Raw genomic sequence first — 18,439 nt, forward strand, 5'->3', positions numbered from 1 at the left:
TGTTATCATCTGACACTTCTTACATGGAGTTAGTTTAAAATTGAATTGTCTATTTTTTCATTTTATACACAAAATTAGTTTGATTAAACTTTATTTTGAAATTCTTTCATAGAATAAGATTTTTACATATTTCAAGCAAAAGAAAAGTGGCATGTATTAAAAAACATAATCCACTAAAATCTCTCAAAAACTCAAATTACTCATATTCAAAACAAATATTAATTTCCAATGTAACTGAATAGTCACCTGTTCTAAATTTCATTTCTTAACTTAAGAGACTATTGTGAAAATGCCTCACGTCACTAGCAGTGGGTACTCATTGCACTCTTGTTTGACTCACTAGAAATCACTCCCATGAATTATATAATAAGATGGTCAAAGCATATAGAACATTAGAGGCAGGAAGTCAGTGCATCTTACAGCAAAGGCTAGAAGAGTAAAGGAAACAATGACTAGAAATGAAGCTCGGGGCAGGGGCACCAGACGTGGAACATTTGGAAGTATCACATCTAACCGAACCTTTCTTCTAAGCTGTTCAGTCCTTGGTTAATGTCATTGCATTCGGGGTCTTTGCTATGCTCAGCAATGATAAAAGAACAATAATAATGAAATACCCAGTGGTATGAAATAACATAGTTCTAAAAGAATACTTGGCACAATAACTCTGGGAAAAGACAGTAAAGCAAAGGAAAACAAAACCCACAAAGCATACAAAAACATGTCAAGCAATTTTACATTTTGATGCTTATTTTTCACAACATATTTTTACTATCATTCTTAAGTGAGCAAACAAGTTTTCAGACCAAGAAAAGATGATTCATACCCCCACATTCCTCAATTGACATGATTCAAGCTTCTTGTTTACTCCAGGATGTGGAAGTAAGACAACTTTCACTAAGACAACTTTCACGTTGATTCAAAAGCAACTCTCTCTTTTGACAACCCCTCAGGGGGCTAAATTAGACCCATCTGTGTCTACAGCTTTCGTTAGTTAGGCTGCTACCCATTAGAAGTAAAACTAGGGACACTACTTTGTTTACATAAAGTAGCACGTATCAGATGCTAGTTCCTGTGACATTAAAAAAAAAAAAAAACTGGCTTGTAGCTGGAGAATTTCTTTAAAATGTAGACTTCCTTTATCCTCACACTAGTGTCTTGACTCTAACCGTTTTCCTGTATTTGGAAGTTTGTAACTGTCACCTTACTTTACCAAGTGGTATTGCTAAGTATTGCATTAAAATCATATTTTTATTAATATTTTGACCTCATCATGCTTTCATCAGACTTCAAAAATAGAACACACAGTAAATTAAATAACTTAGCATATTCTCTATCATGTTCCACTATGTCCCCAAATTCTCATTTATTGACCTGTAGGGAGTTTCAATCCACAGTTATTTACCTTTTTATTACTTTTTTTTACAACCTTCAATATTTCTCCCATAACTGTTTATGCTCTTGAAATTACCTGTAAATCTACTCACCAGGCATTTCCAACTTTTGCAATTACCAACAGCACATGCAGGGTCATCAGGAACGAGATTGATGAGTGATGACAGGTTAATATATAACAACTACTAATGTGGCAGATGCTTGAGAATGCCCCTACAAATACTGGTAATACATATTCCAGTTTAACTGGAAGTGAATTGTGCTATAATACGGACATGGAGAACAATAGCTTGAATCCAATGAGTAAATTAGCCTGCATTCAACCTGGCAGGTAGGGGTGCTAGTAATTGCTATTTTTGTTCCCTTTCCCAAGACAAATGTGCTTCTTTAGAGTTCTGTCTTGACCAGAGACATGCCTCAAAAGGAAAATATTCAGGCCACTTGGGGAGATGGATTCAACCGAATATAAAGAGCAGGGCTTGGAAGCTTTCAAACCATTTCCTGAGATTTTTCTAAATCTATGAATGTGTTGAGACGGCTGATGAATGGTTGATCCATTTTTTTTATCAGTCATTACCCTATGACATAAAATCTTATGAGATATGTGTGTATATGTTCCCTATGTTAATAGAATAGTGGTTTTGCATTAAAATGTTGGCATTAATGTTGTCTTTGGTCTTGTTCAACTCTTTAGAAGGGGAAGATTCAGAACAAATCACTTTTCTCTGTTTTTCTTTTTTTGTTTGGTTTCCCAGTACTTGTAGGCATGTGGGCTAAGGGCATGCATGTGGCAGAAAATTGAAACACACAGAAGCAGCAAAGTTGAATCAGAACGAGTCTCATAATATGTTGCAAGATCAATGTATAAATGAGGGAAAGGGAAATCGCACCATGTTTCCGTAGTGCACCTGGAATTTGTGGGTTTAGGGGGTGGGAAGGGGAGAGAGATTATTTACTTACTCTTTCTTATTCTATTGATTGCCGCGTTGACTCACTCACTACCCAGCAGCCTTATGTCAATACGAGCTCCTTTCAAAGTCTGGGCTTTGAGCGTTTCCATAATTCATCTTACCCTAGGATTGCTTTAACTGTGCTTCCATCAGCAGACACAATTGTCACAGTGAAAAAAAGAACTGCAAATTGCAAATGGTAAAGCTATCTTTTTCAAACACTAACTTTGGCTAAGGGACAGAGATTTTAGAGTAATTGAAATATGTATTAAATGTCTATTACATAGTGGGCACTGCGGAAGTATCTTAATATCATTAATCATGAGAATCATCCTTTGAGATTGTACTATTAAATCCTTTTTATAGATGAAAAATTGAGATTGGTTAGCTTGAGTGACATGTCCACCATCATACACTGCTAAACCTCTGTTTCAGGAATGGACCGAGGTTTTCGTTCAAACTCTATGGCTTTTCCTCCAATACTTAGGTATTGTGAAGTCATTACATTTTCAAGCACCATATTCCAAAACTAAATCATTCATGCAAGTTTGGAGAGTACTGTTTTTCTTTCTTTCTTTTTCTGAAACACAGAAAAGAAAATGTTTCTTTTTCTTACCTAACAGCACTACTGCCCACATCGAGGTCTTGCGCAGTGACGGCACCAATGATGGTCCCAACCGGCGTGTCTTCGTAAACCTCCATGGTGTAGAGCGGCTTGCTGAAAACCGGCGGCTCCTCCACGTCCAGCACGCTGATCTTCACTGTGGCCGTGTCCTTGAACGGGCCCGCGGAGTGAAACCGGTGGTCAAGGTGGAGGTTGGAGGCTTCCACTTTAAAAGTATACGCCTTCTTTGTTTCAAAATCTAATGGCTGTAGATAGGACAAATCAGAAGTGAAGAGATACATTCATATAGAATGTGGCAAAGATGGGGAACATGGCTTCAGAGCATTCGCAAGTTAATACCAATTGCATTGGTTTCAAAAACTCATTTTCCTTTATAATTAATGGGGAAGGGAATATTTTAAGAAGAGAATCACCCACGTGTAGAAGATTCTGGGTAACTTGTAAGGATAATCAGTTACATACATTAAAATGACACATATGCGCACATGCATGCTAGGTAGGGCTTATTCGGTTCATATGAGCGTTTAAAGCAAGAGAACAGGTTTAAGGGAAGCATTTTCAGCTCTTATACAATACTGACATCTAGTGGAGTGAAGCAGTAATAAAAACATAAAATTAAAATAGGATATTGAAGATACTCTTTAGATTCCAGTTAAAAATTTGGTATAACAAAATATGTTTTTTTTTCTCGGACCACTTTTCTTATCCTGACAATAATATCATTTTCTATTAAACACTTTTGAATAACAAAGGACTGTATCAGGATTTGAAAACATACACAGTGGTAATTACGAAGAGTTTCAGTCTTTTGTGTGCTCAGCATTGTATACATAATTAGTAGGCACTGTAATGCATGGTCAGGATATTTTACCAATAATTAAGGCTTTGAACATATATGACCAAATTAAAGTAGAGTGTGAAACATAATATTTGGAAGTCATTTGTCCAGGGAGTTACTGATTGTCTCTTTTAACTTTACCACTACTTGCATTCACTTTTATTCTGAATATTGGTTTTATGTTCCCCATAACTGAAAATATTAGATTCTATAAATATGGTGTTGCTGTGGTGCTTTATTTAAATGAAAACTTTAAGGTCAATGGCTCTGATTTCTAATCACCTATGAAAAACTAAGACAACATGAAATTAAAATTAATATAGTGATTTTCTGGGACCTTTAAGTTTCTGTTTTATAAATTCATTCCCTCTAATATGACTCCAATGACCTGCTAATTGTTGTGTCGACACATCTCTTTTTGCCTCAGTGCACCAGGGGGAAATAAAGGAGGTATATTTCTCTCTTGTAAGGACAAGATTGCTGTTTTATGCATTTTCTCTGAGGGCGGAAAAAGAAAATTTAAAAAATCACTGTGAAATCCTCAAAAACGTTCACAATTCCATGGAGTTTATTATAGCAAACAGTAACACCTCTTGGACTTGACATTAAATCTCTTTCACAGTAATTTTCATTTAGAGGGATCTATATTTATTTTCCCTATAATTATTCCCTGTATTTCATCTAATTAATCCCATTCTTTTTTTTTTTTTTTGTGAGGAAGATCAGCCCTGACCTAACCTCTGATGCCAATCTTCCTCTTTTTACTGACGAAGATTGGCCCTGGGCTAACTTGCCCATCTTCCTCTACTTTATATGGGACGCCATATGGCTTGAAAAGTAGTACATCGGTGCGCACCCAGGATCCAAACCCGTGAGCCCTGGGCCGCCGAAGCAGAGTATGTGCACTTAACCACTAGCCACCAGGCCATCCCCCAATTCATCCAATTCTTATTCATGTTTTTTTATCTGCTTTGTACTCAATGCTTTCTCTTACTTTCTATATTTTTAGTTACCTCATACTTATTTACTTCAATTTCTATGTCCTTCTTGTTAGGAATTTTGACTTATCTTTAAGCCAATAAAAGTAAAGAATGGTGTGTATAATATGCCCTGGTTGATATTATAGCTATTGATTACATGAATAGAAATATAATGTCTAGAAAAAGAGAGGAGATCGTCCCATAATGCTCTTGTTGTGATCAGCCCACAGTTTGACTACCGTGTTTTGTTCAAGGAATCAAACTTAAAAAAAAACACCAACCAATTGCCAGAATAGGATAGCAAAACATTATTCAAGCGAAAAATACAAAATGCTACAATTACTGGAAATGTTCAGCCTGGAATGATAAAGATCAAAGCAAGACAAGACACATATTTTTAAATATTGAAGGGCTATCATGCTGAATGTCAGTTAGGCTTATTCTATTAGTCTCTTATTAGAATTAACAATTTAAATTATTAAAATGGTAACTTTGGGTAAAAAAAGGAATAAATCTCTAAAAAAATTACACTATTCAAAATTGAGTTAATTTAAAAAATATCCATGGCCTTTGGGGTGGTAGGGACAGAGATACATCCTGGGAGGACAGGAAGATGCAATGACAAATGAAGCTTGCTCTCTCTCTACATTCAACAAACCTAGAGAATAGTGAGAACACATCATCTTGTTTAATGAATGAGTTGTTTGAAGAGGTCCTAAGTCCCCCGTCATTTGAAGTGTTCGAGAGAAATCGGATGCCTTAAGAGAAGTCTGAAAGAGATCAATGTATAAGGTAGAATGCTGCACTAGTTAATTTAAAGAACATAGAAAAATATATTTTCTGTTTTTGTAAACTCTAAATGCTCTATGAATGTTAAACAATATAATTTGTCTGCCATAAAGATCCCTAACTTCTAGTGTAAGACGATTTTGACTTTATCACATCAGGTCCTTTTACCTAGAAAGCTAATGGAGCTGCCCTGGCTCATCCTTACTCCTTTTTTGGCTCAGAATTAACTTCTGTCTTAGAATGTAGGAGTTCATACCAATTGTTCTTTCTTTTTCTCTCTACTTGCTTGTAGGCATTCAAATGCCTCTGATTAGCTGTATGATGAAGTGAATTCTTTCTAGATGAGATCTAAATTTTATTTACCTCCTTGAGGAGCATTCTACAGCTGTCTGATGGACTTGACTCCCCCTTCAAAGTCTATTTCAAGCCCAGAAATAAGGGAGCATTCTGGAATCTTTTCTACATTTTTAGTAGATCAGACATATTCTATCTTTTAAGAACCTCTGACCCGTCACACCAGGCAAATATTTGGTGGTCAGGGAGAAATAGAGTAAGATGAAAGAACCTTTCTGTACATACAAATTTTTTTTGTACAGAACAACTGAGAACTTATATCCTTCAGTGATATAAAGAACTGGAGGAAATTGTAAGAGAAATGCCACAATAATCTCCTAGGTAGCCTTGTTTCTTCACGCCCCTGGCCCTTAGGCAATGCCACTTTGTAAAACCGGATGGCTCAGAAAGAGCAAAGAGAATCAGTGCTGATATCTCTCTGTTTGACTTGATCCAACCCATCTGACTGACTACTCTCTACTTTTTTTTGGAGGGGCAACACTGAGGAATGAAATTCACCTGACTTTACAATCAACAAAAACCCTAATATTTGAAATAAGTATAGAACAAACAGTATTACTTTTTTATTGGTAGAAAATTAATCACATTCTATGACAGACATCCATTACTATGAAGTTGAGCTAATTTAGCTCTTGCACAATAAATAGAAACCTTTGCGGCGTTACTTGGGGCCCGTTCAATTTAATGAACCTTTCTAGAAAAGTAAGAAAATGATTGACTAAGAGAATGTACTTGAGAAACTCCTTGCTCCTAAGGGTATTTCAATAAAGGAAAGTTAGTGAGACCAGAATTTTCAGGAAATAATTCACATTGTAGGGAGTTGTACAGTAAAAAACCATAACTATGGAGAAATAATATATGATATATTTAATTGTTCTTCAGAATATAAAGGAAGAATGATACAATTTTTGCATCTTTGTTTTGAGCCACTTTCTCTGCTCGCTCTTTTCTAAAATCCAGGTCATGAAAAACTGCATAAAATACTAAGTGCTAACTGATTTTCTCACTTCAAAGAGGGATAAGCAATTTTTGGCATAAGATACAAAAGAATAACTCTCTGGGCTCTTCCAGGTCTCATCATGCTTCTAGATACTGTTGAATGGAAATGGATAGCCATAGTTATATTTTGAGGAATTTGAAAAACAGCAGCTTTGGTAGACAGACTTCCAAGATGTCCTCAAGATTCCCACCCCCCATGACCTGTACTCTTGTACAATCTCCTGCCCTGGAGTGTGTGTGGGGCCTGTGAATTGCATGGGATATCACCTCATGAATTTGTTAAGTTTTATGTAAAAATAAACTATGCAAATATAATTAAAGTCCTTAATCACTCGACGTTGAGTGAATTAAAAGGGAGATTTTACTTGAGATGTGTGAACTAACCATGTGAACCTTTAAAGGAAAGAGGCAGTCCAGATGATTGGTGGCTTTGGAGAAAGAAACTTCTGAGTGTAGGAGCCCACCTGGCAAGTGCCTAAGAGGTGCCTATAGGGACTGAGACTGGAACTTGGCCAATAGCTAGCAAAATATAGGGACCTCAGTCATAAAGCCATGAAGAAATGAACTCTGCCAACAACCAGTAAGCTTGGGAAAGGTTTCAAGGTGGGAAGCCTCAGGTGGGATCACAACCCCAGTCTACACCTTGATTTCAGCCTGAGGGACCCTGAGCAGAGGACCCCGTTATACCAAACTCGGACCTACAAGACCTGTGCTTCCATCCCTCTACTTTTTACCATTCTATAGTTTCAATCTTTATGATGAACATGTGTCATTTTCACTAACACAGTAAAGTCATCACTCTTAATAAAATGTATCCTTTAGTAATAAGACTCTGCTGTCTCAATCATATAGTAGGTCTTCAGATCCAATGGAAAGGAATGTTGTCAATGAATCCAAATGACTGAAGGCTGTACATTTATCTGAAACAGACTAGATGCTTTTGAGGACAAGCAATTAGAAAACAGATTTATACAAGGCTGACCCACGCTGAGAAGACAATAGGAACAAGCACTTGTAAAGTAGGTTTATTATACCAGGCTGAACACAAAGATAAGGCTTTCAGATCAAGCATCATTTTTTTTTTTTTTTTTTGGTGAGGAAGATCAGTCCTGAGCTAACATCCATGCTAATCCTCCTCTTTTTGCTGAAAAAGACCAGATCTGAGCTAACATCTATTGCCAATCCTCCTCCCTTTTTTCCCCAAAGCCCTGGTAGATAGTTGTACATCACAGTTGCACATCCTTCTAGTTGCTGTATGTGGGACGTGGCCTCAGCATGGCCGGAGAAGCGGTGCGTCCGTGCGCGCCTGGGGATGCGAACCTGGGCCGCCAGTAGCGGAGCGCTCGCACTTAACCACTAAGCCACGGGGCCGGCCCAGATCAAGCATCATTTAAAAGGAAAATCAGGTTTCCCAAAACTTAGTTTTATGATCAGTATAATAGCCAATTCATTTATTCGTTGCTAGCACTTTCATTCAGGGAGGAAAGGATAAGTTGCATGAAGATAAGGTGTGCAACTCGGAGAACAGCCATTACGAGGGTGGTAAGGAGTAACTAGGAGGCTTGTAAGTCAACCCATGAGGAGGAGAAAGAAGGAAATTTTAGTCCATGTTCAGGAGAAATCAGGCTTAATGTCGGCTTCATGTCTTATTTGTCAGGAGGAAGTTGATGGCAATGGAAGCAGCATAAGAAAATTCTAGGGGCCGGCCCCATGGCATAGCTGTTAAGTGTGCACGCTCTGCTGCTGGCAGCTGGGGTTCAGATCCCGGGTGCACACCAATGCACCACTTGTCAGGCCATGCTGTGGCGGCCTCCCATATAAAGTGGAGGAAAATGGGCACCGATGTTAGCCCAGGGCCAGTCTTCCTCAGCAAAAAGAGGAGAATTGGCATGGATGTTAGCTCAGGGCTGATCTTCCTCAAAAAAAAAAAAAAAGAAAGAAAGAAAATTCTAGATTTCTGATTTAAGAAACTAGAGAGGAGGTGAGGCCTTATCCAAGAAGGAGAAAATATGAGCATGCACCCTTTTGTTGGAAGAAGAGAAGGAATTTGGCTTTGGACATTCTGAGTTTAAAAAGACCATGGAACTCAGTTAGAAATGTCTACAAGGCAGCAAACAATTTGCATTGGCTATGTCAATTTGGGGGCTAATTTAAAGTTGATAAGATTGTTTAGGGAAGTTAGGTAAGATGTTTGAAGGTGAGGACAAGTATTTACCAAAACAGGAACATAATATTTACAGAAAGAAGTAAAGAACACCACTTATTTTTCTTTGAAATTATGCATGTCAGACTGTCTAAAAATAGTAGTATTTTAAACTTTATAAATTGAGGTGTATGTTAGGCCATATGAAATAGGTTTTTACAAATTTTATTTTCATTTTTTTCCTAAGAGTTATTCAAGAATTAACCACAAGATGGTGCTATGATACCAAATCATTTGCTGTGAACTCACTCCTTGACATTTAAGACTGCAAAAAGAAAAGGAGTTTTAGTGACTTACAGCGCATAAGTAAAATATAAAGTTTCAGTGTGCTCGGTTGAGACCTTAGCCTATTTATTAAAGGTTCCTGGTGAAGAATAAAGTATTTTATGTCTTATGTTTTCAAGAAAAAAGAAAGTAATTTTTCTTTGGATTCAATGTGATCACATTTATGTGTATCTGAAATGAAATAATATTGCCAAGTAACACCAAAATAGTAAGGATTTTTTAAATTCCAAACAAGTTTTACTTATTTTAAAATAAATAGGAAATCACTTCACCATTCTTTATTTTAAACTGATGCTATCATTACTTATTAGTTCCCGATAGATATTTTTGTAGAAATGGTACAGAACTGCTTGAGAAATTAGGCAAGATATTAAAATTGTCCTTTTGCATAATTTAGGTATTCATCCCACTATTTAATTGCCTAAATTTCTAAATCAGTAACAAGAAAGCCACAATACTTCTATAAATACATGTATTTTCAGTTCTTAAATGTTTTTAATTCATATAACTTTATATTTATATCCAATAAGTATATATTTATTCTCATTTATCCAGTAGGAAAAAAACTCTACTGACTGAAAATATATTTCATTTAGCTTTTAACTTAAGAATTAAATTGCTGCATTCAAAACACCTTATTCTCTCATTTTAAATGTAGCAGATCTCCTAATTTTTACATGGGATATAAAATTTAAAATGCTTTATTATCCTGATTTTGTTGGTGTTTTTATTGTTGTAATACTGAATATATAGGGCGTTTTTCATTTGTTTATACTTTGCTCAGCGCAATATGACATTACTATAGAATAAGAGTAGTCCTTTTTTTAAGCAATATCTTGTGCCTTGGACAAATTTATATATAAAGTTTCATCATGTTATTCTGAATTCAAAGTGACACAGTGAAATGACATTCTCTCACAGGGCTCATAAACTGAATCCAAGTTAAAGTTAAAAAATAAAATAAAGAAAAATACCTTTTTTCATTTTTCTCACCTCACATAAATCTGACCTTCATTTTTACCCACTTAGACCAGCCCCTCCGTCGATAGAGAAAGAGGAGAGAGGAGGAAATAGTAAAGGGAAAGCAAATAAAGATTTTAGAGATAAAACAATAATGAGAATATGTGCGTCAGAGAATTTACGCATTTTAATTTATTTTTAAGTGAGTTAAAAAAAGAAAAACTCTCAGAAAACAAAGAATATCATGCTCTAATGTTAGCCAAACAATTAAAATAACTGTTGTTTAAAAAACAGCTACATATTCAAATGTAGAATATATACTTTAGGACTTTCTAAATGCATTTAGTACACTTAAGAACATAATTCCTATGTGAATTTTGTTTTACATCAAAACTCTTCATTGCAATTCTACACTGAGATATTGAAGGGGAAAGTTTCAAAAACCTAATTTTAAGATCATTATGGAACTGAAACACTTCCGTTGATGTTACATACATCTTTATTATCATGTATCTAATTCTTTTAGGACTTCTAATGATAAGTTCAAGATAAAGTTTTCTAAGAACTTACTGGATCTATGCATAAATAGTCGCATAATATAATCTTCACTCAAAAAACTCTATTTAAAGAACTGCAGGCCAATAGGTACATGAAAAGATGCTCAACATCACTAATCATCAGGGATATGCAAATCAAAACCACAAGGAGATATCACCACACACCTGTTAGAATGGCTACTATCAAAAAGATGAGAAATAACAAGTGTTGGCAAGGATGTGGAGAAAAGAGAATCCTTGTGCACTGTTGGTGGGAATGTAAATTGGTGCAGCCACTATGGAAAACAGTATGGAGATTCCCCCCAAATTAAAAATAGAGCTGCCATATGATCCAGCAATTCCACTTCTGAGTATTTATCCAAAGAAAACAAAAACAATAACTCGAAAAGATATATGTACCCTCATGTTCATTGCAGCATTATTTACAATAGTCAAGATATGGAAACAACCTAAGTGTCTATGGATGGATGAATAGATAAAGAAAATGTGGTGTATATATACAATGGAATATTATTCAGCCATAAAAAAGAATGAAATCTTGCCATTTGCGACAACATGGTTGAAACTTGAGGTCATTAAGCTAAGTAAAATAAGTCAGACAGAGAAAGAAAAATACTGTATGATCTCACTTTTACATAGAATCTAAAAAACATCAAGCTCATCAATATAAAGAACAGATCAGTGGTTTCCAAAGGCAGGGGTTGGGGGGGTAGGTGAAATGGGTGAAGGGGGTCAAAAGGTACAAACTTCCCAGTAAAAAATAGATAAGTCATGGAGATATAATGTACAGCATGGTGACTATAAGTTAATAATAGTTAATAATAATAATATTGTACATTTGAAAGTTTCTGAGAGTGAATCTTAAAAGTTCTCATCACAAGAAAAAAGTATTCAGTAACTATGTATGGTAATGTATGTTAACTAGACTTATTGTAGTGATCATTTTGTGATATATACAAATATCAAATGATTATGTTGTACATCTGAAACTAAAAAAATGTTGTATGTCAGTTATACCTCAATAAAAATGTAATAATAAAGAACTGTAGTTGTTTAAATTAATCTTGAGTTTTTCATGGGCTTTATTCAACTAAATATTTTCTTATTATTTTATTTTTACAAAATCATGCTGCCATGTCATATATGTATATGCATATGTGTATATGTATATGTGTGCACACAGATGCATTCAATACCATATATACACCAGATAGGTAGATAGGTAGCTAGACAGATAGATACATAGATAGAAAGATGATAGAGAATTTTAAAATTTTGTTACAAATATGTCCTCCTGAGTAATCTTTTAAAAATTTAATAGATGTAGTTTGTAGGTTGCAATTTTCTTTTGCAACGGTACACAATAGGTTAGCAGGCAGGGATTGCCTCTGGTGATTCCTCATTTAGAAATTAAAACAATGACACTGAAAACAAATCTATTCAAATGCTTGGTGTAATTTACCAGATGATCAGAATATTTATAAAAATCTGTTTTGGCTGTTCCTTTAAAATCTAGCCAGAATCTCACCATTTCTCACAACCTCCATTGCTACAAACAGCACTGTCTAGATCTCCGTCATTGGTTTCCTGGATTATTTCTATAGTTTCTTAACTGGTCTATTTCTGTTCTCACTTCTTAGTCATTATTCTCCTCAGAACAGCCAGAGTACCCTGGCTTGACAAGGGTCAAGGAAATTTAGGTCTGAACTCACCATGGGCTTCCCATATCATGATCTAACTCAAGTCCTTGGCCTGGCCTACAAGGATCTCCAAGATGGGCCCTTCCTCGGAGTCTTTGACCTCATATCTGGCTATAGACCCTGCATTCACTGCACTGGGTCTCCTTGCCCAGCCTGCTCCCATCTCAGAGATTTTGCAATTGCTGCTCAATCTTTCCGGGACACACATCACTCAGACACCACATGGCTCATCTTTTGCTTCTTTCAGGTCGCTGCTGAAATTTTACCCTAACAGAGGAGGCTTTTCTGACTATAAGAGCCACCACCCTCCACATTACTTGTCATCCCCTTTACTCTGCTTTACATTTTTCAAACTTGAATTTGTTACTGTTGACAGTGCTTTTGGATCTGTTCATTGTCTAACTTCTCCAATTAAACGGAAGCTGCTTGAGTCAGGGAATGTGTCTGTTTCATTCAGTGCTCCATCCCGAGAGTCCAGATCAGGGTCTGGGATTTAGTGGCTGCTCCATCAATATTTGTTGAATGAAGGAGTGATGTTAGTTGTGGGTGAGCTTTATTTAGATAAATTTTATGTCAGCAAAATGGACAATTATTCATCCACTGCAGAAGGAAAAGTATATTTTTTTACTTAGAGATATACTTTCCAGACTATTTTCTACATTATGTAAAGCAATTTTAATAAAGATATATCATAATTTCCCAAATCTCAATTTTAATCTAGTTAAACAATTGAAAATTCTCAAAAAATTAAACAAAATAAATACAACAAAGTAAATATGTCAAACCGTTTATGATATTTTCATAAGCTAAAAAGGGAAAAGATGTGTTCCTATTCCTTTAGTGATGATGTATAATAAATAAATATGTACAAAACGTTGATTTGTATAAGTGAATCATTACCTTCAAAGATTAATCCATTCTGATATAATAATATAAAGGAATATGGTAAGCACACTGTACTCTTTTCAAATGTGTTAAAAAATAGATAAGAAAGCCACACATTTTTCCAGATTGAAACTTAAACATCAATTATTTATTGGCATAGATGGTAAATGAGGGTAAATAAAAATAAAATATAGAATCATATGTGTAAATATAAAAAAATTCATAATAAATATATAAATGTAAAAAATATATAAATATAAATACATATAGTATACACAATATGACTCTTCTGTATCTCAATTCTACTTTGTAAATATAATTAATTTTATACTTAAATTTTATGAACCATCAATGTAAAATATTTTCTATTATTTCTTATATTAAGAGAACTTATATTTGTTCCATTTGAATTGTTGTCTTTAACCATTTAAATGTGGTTAGTTTTGGAGATCATTTTTAAAAAATTAAGTGACGAGAATTTTCACTGATTTTTTATTGAATAGAAAAGAGAAAAACAGGCAAAACTACAACAAATAAGAAAGAAATAACGTTGACAAGAATTTGACACAAATTTTTTTCTAGGTGTACTTTGAAAATACAGCATAAATGCATAATTTTGCTAAATGGGGTCATATGGTTAAATTAATTTCTAGACAAAGTACAATTTATGTGCAATAGTAGGAATAAAAAATGAAAAATAACCGATATGAAAATTGTGTTTCTTTTTGAGATTATTTTCATTACTACGTATATTGTTTCTTTGTTAAAATTCAGAGTTCCTGAGCAAATTTGGGAACAGCAGCCTGATTAATGGGACTGAATGCAAAAATACTTCCTGTGGGTTAAAATCATCACAATTATTAAACGTGTATGATATACTGCAATTTGGGATAAATACAGTGTACTTTGTAGGAGAGGGGAAAAGAGGACTAAATTAAATGAGGTTCACTTTTTTGTCTACATTCCATTATTGGAAATTCCTATAATTTGCCACATTGTTCTAGAAACAATCTAAACACCTCAAATATAATCATGATTTTTCTCTTTCTCACATTTACATACACCTTTTTCATGCTACCACCCAACAAAAGACAAGCTACCTATACTAAAAATAGTGGTTTATTTCAAATATTTTGAATTTTGCTCTCCCCTTCTGCAATCCTCTTCTATACTAATCCATTTAATATTACAAATGGCTTCCCATCATGGACCACCTTTTTTCTCTCTCAATAATTTTTCTTTTTACTTATCTCATTATAGCTCCCTCAAGCCCAACATTTCCCATTCTCATTTCTTCCACTCCTCCAGTAGTAGAGCCTGCCCATATCAGGATTCCTCCACTGCGATGTCAATGCTCGCCAACAAGGTGTGAATTAAATATTTATATCCTCAGAAAAGTCACAAAAAGGGCAAGACCAAGCCTGGTGGGGTCAGAGTTTACTTCTAGATCTTATTTTTAAATCAATCTTTTCATCTAAGTTTGTAACAGTAAAAAATTAAATTACAGTTAAACTCTGGTATGAATTTTTTAAATAATCTAGTCAAATTAATAGGCCTAATTGTTTCAACATAAAATATATATCTATTGAATCACAGAATAAAAGTGCCTGTGGGATTGAATACTTCATAGTCACCTGGTCTTTTTTTATTTAAAATAATTGAAGGAAAATTAAAATTGCTATCATTTTTAAGTTTTAGTCTTACTATTCTTTAATTATTGGGTAGACAACTGTCCAAAAACTTTGTATACCTTTTTCAATTTGATGACTCCTTCTTGTGTATCTTCATCTGTGACGATGTCAAACAAATTTCCCCCATCTCCTGGAACAATATTGTATTCAATTTCTGCATTTTGTCCAAAATCAGGATCCACAGCTCTTATTCTTCCAATAGCTGAGCCAATAGGAGAAGACTCAGGAACTTTCAGATGGAAGATGCCTGATAAAACACATGTAATTTGTGTTGACAATGGTGTTAGTAAAGTATATAGTAAGATTACCAGGCTTGAAAAACATAGTCTACAGAAAATAAATCAAATTTAAAACATAATAGTGCAAAATTGGTAGGAAATTTGCTGTCAAGTTAAGGATTGTAATTAGGAGTAATAACTTCTCAATTCAATAGATCCTGTTCTGGAATTTGAGTTGCGCATTAGAAACAGTAGTGTGTGTTAAATTTAAATTACTGTGAGGAAATACTTTACATAATAGCAGCATCAAAATGTACCTAACATCAAGTGTGAAGATGGGAATACACATGAAATTAATTGGCACTAATACAACAGAACTTAGGATACAAGACGTAGTAAAAAAGATACATAGATAGATGATAGATAGATAGATGATAGACAGAAGATAGATAGAACATAGATATTTAGATATTTATAGAAAGTTATGTTTCCTAACATCTATAAATATAAAAATAGCTGGACTATTTATGCAATCATTCAACTAAAAATGACCTGTAAAATGACTATAGGTACAGTTACACAAAATTTTAATCCATGATGTATTTAATATATTATAGACTAATATTCACCTCATGTTTAGTAGATTTTTACTGGGTACCCTGGTAGGTACGTTAACACACTTTTAAAATCAGGATATAAAGTTTTATCTCCCAATTTTTTGCGCTGAAAAACAGTAAAATGCTTATTTTTTACCACCAGGTGGAGCACCGACATTATTATGAATTTCATACTGAATAAAAAAAAACCCATCTTTAGAAAACATACCAGAATCATGAAAAATTATAATATCCCACAAAAATAAAAACATAAACATTCTTTAAAGAAGTTTTCAAAATTTTATAAGGTATAACATGAAGAAAAAGACACAGTATAGGCTATGTTACTGACATCTCATCAAAGTAAACACTAACGGATTAAACAGCAGTCTGTTCAAATCAAATTTTGGAAAGGAAGAGGATGGGAGGAAATAAAAATACAGAAGCAAAACTAAACACCCAATACAAAGTTCAAATTCTGATATTTACTTTTCAGTTTAAATTTCTATTAATGGATTTTGGATTGCACTTTCCCGTGGGGAAAGCAACCAGGGTCATTAATTTGCTGTAGACTTCTAGTGACATCTACAGAAATTACATTCGGAAGCTCTTTAACGTGTTTTTTGAATGGTAAAGTTCATTCAACAAACCACATTACAATGCTACAGTTATTGCCTTCAAGAGGTATGAGAAAAAAAAAAATAATCACCCTATATAAGGATTCTGCAAAATAGTTTCTTTTTCATTCTCAAATATTTTTAAAAGTCTTGTAGATCTTTCACAATCAGTTTTAAAATTTGGTAATTTCGTTAGCTTTGGTAGCACTTAAATCTTACCATCTGCCCCTCCTCTTCCCCTCAAAGAAGATAGCCACCATTCACCCTTATAACATTAAAATCAGCCTTATTTACATCCAATAACGTTATCTCAATGGGATATATAATATATTTAGTCTCAAGAGAGCTAAATATTTACCTAAGACTTGTTTGGTTCCAGGTAAAAGACAGAAAGTACACTTTACGGTAGTATAAAATACTTATTTAATTAATTAACTTAATCATTAATTAATAGTATACCTGCCTTCAAAGGGGATATCAGGAATCTTTCTAAAAAACAAATTTAAAAGTTAAATAAATAAGTAAATAAACATAGACAAAAAAAGATACTCAAGTGGCAATAATGGAGTGTGATATAGACATTATAAAAGAATTTCGGTTAAAGAAGTCGCATTAATCAATCAAACTAGCAACTTGTCATAGGCTAGGATTGTGTTACATTAGGTTTTATTCTCTAAACACTAGGATAGTGGTTATCATATAGAGATGCTCAACGTTTGTGGACTTAAAGCACGGTTTGAACTTGAGGCAACCAGAGCAAAGAGAAAGAATAAAACTATAGGTTACATTGTATACTCATTGTCTACAGGAAGGATAAAGACAGATATTCAAGGAGAATTTGTCTGAATTCAAGTAGCCGTGATTACATAAGCACAACCTAATGTGACTTTTGCAACCTGCTTTCTATAGATCGTGTTTCACAAATGCCGTACTAAACCTTGATCCTATTAAAGCACTCCTGAGATATTAGCAAATACGAGGATGCCCAAATTCCTGTTTTATGTGGCAAGAAAGCACGTGACACAGTTATGTAAAGTTGTACTAAACTTCTCACGGACAAATTCCAAAGAAAAAGAACACGGCATAGAACATATGAGTTATTTCTCATTTCCTTTTTTCTTCCTTTCTTAATGCCTACTAAATAGAAATACAATTTATCAGAAACGTGTCCACATCCTTTGCCTCTCCTTGTGTGATTCTGATAAAAACCTGAAGAAACACCAAAAGCCTGGAATCTATAGTAGGATCAGTCGTGGTCCCATCTCGTGGTTCATAAATAAGTGTTAGGAAAGGTCTTGAATTTTTTCCAAATGAAATAGAGCAATGGAGGTCTGTGTTGAATAATGAACTGTAAATCCTTCTCTAACAGGATATTTAGTTCGGAAACTTACTGACTAAAAATTATCAAAGACATACCAGGCAGACAGAACTGAGAGAGAGAGAGAGCTGTCAAGTGTAGTGAATTTCCAATTTTAAACAAGGTCAGCCGTGCATGGCACTGATGGTGGTGTGGCATTGAGGCAGAGGGAGGGTTGGATGGAATCTTTAGGAAAATGTGAGCATCTAACTTAAAAAGCTTGGGATATTTCTGCTTACTCTATCTGATCCATTCAAGGGGAACAACTTCAGGTTACTTATTAGGTTTATGAGTTAGCTTTTCATTTGAACATTTAAAAGTAAAAATAAAAGAATCAAAACTCAAGGGAAATATTCTAGTCTGGCGGCATCACTTAAGGATTATAGTTAGTGTAGGATGAAGAGTTTAGCAGAATTGAGACCCTCCAATATCAGAAGAGTTTT

The 18,439-nt window shown here is 34.4% G+C and overlaps 1 protein-coding gene across 1 annotated transcript in view; it reads right to left on the reverse strand.

The window, feature by feature from the left end:
- Positions 1-18,439, reverse strand: part of LOC101404876 (cadherin-12) — a 100,822-nt gene that overhangs the window by 50,742 nt on the left and 31,641 nt on the right. The window contains exons 3-4 of the mRNA XM_087443161.1: positions 15,268-15,455; positions 2,959-3,212 (exon numbers count right to left, since the gene is read on the reverse strand). Of these exons, the coding sequence (XP_087299287.1) occupies positions 2,959-3,212; positions 15,268-15,455 (442 nt within the window). The remainder of the gene's footprint in view (positions 1-2,958; positions 3,213-15,267; positions 15,456-18,439) is intronic.

The sequence above is a fragment of the Ceratotherium simum genome, chromosome 18 (genome assembly GCF_057802395.1).
Source record: "Ceratotherium simum simum isolate JZ-2026a chromosome 18, ASM5780239v1, whole genome shotgun sequence".
NCBI lineage: Eukaryota > Metazoa > Chordata > Mammalia > Perissodactyla > Rhinocerotidae > Ceratotherium > Ceratotherium simum.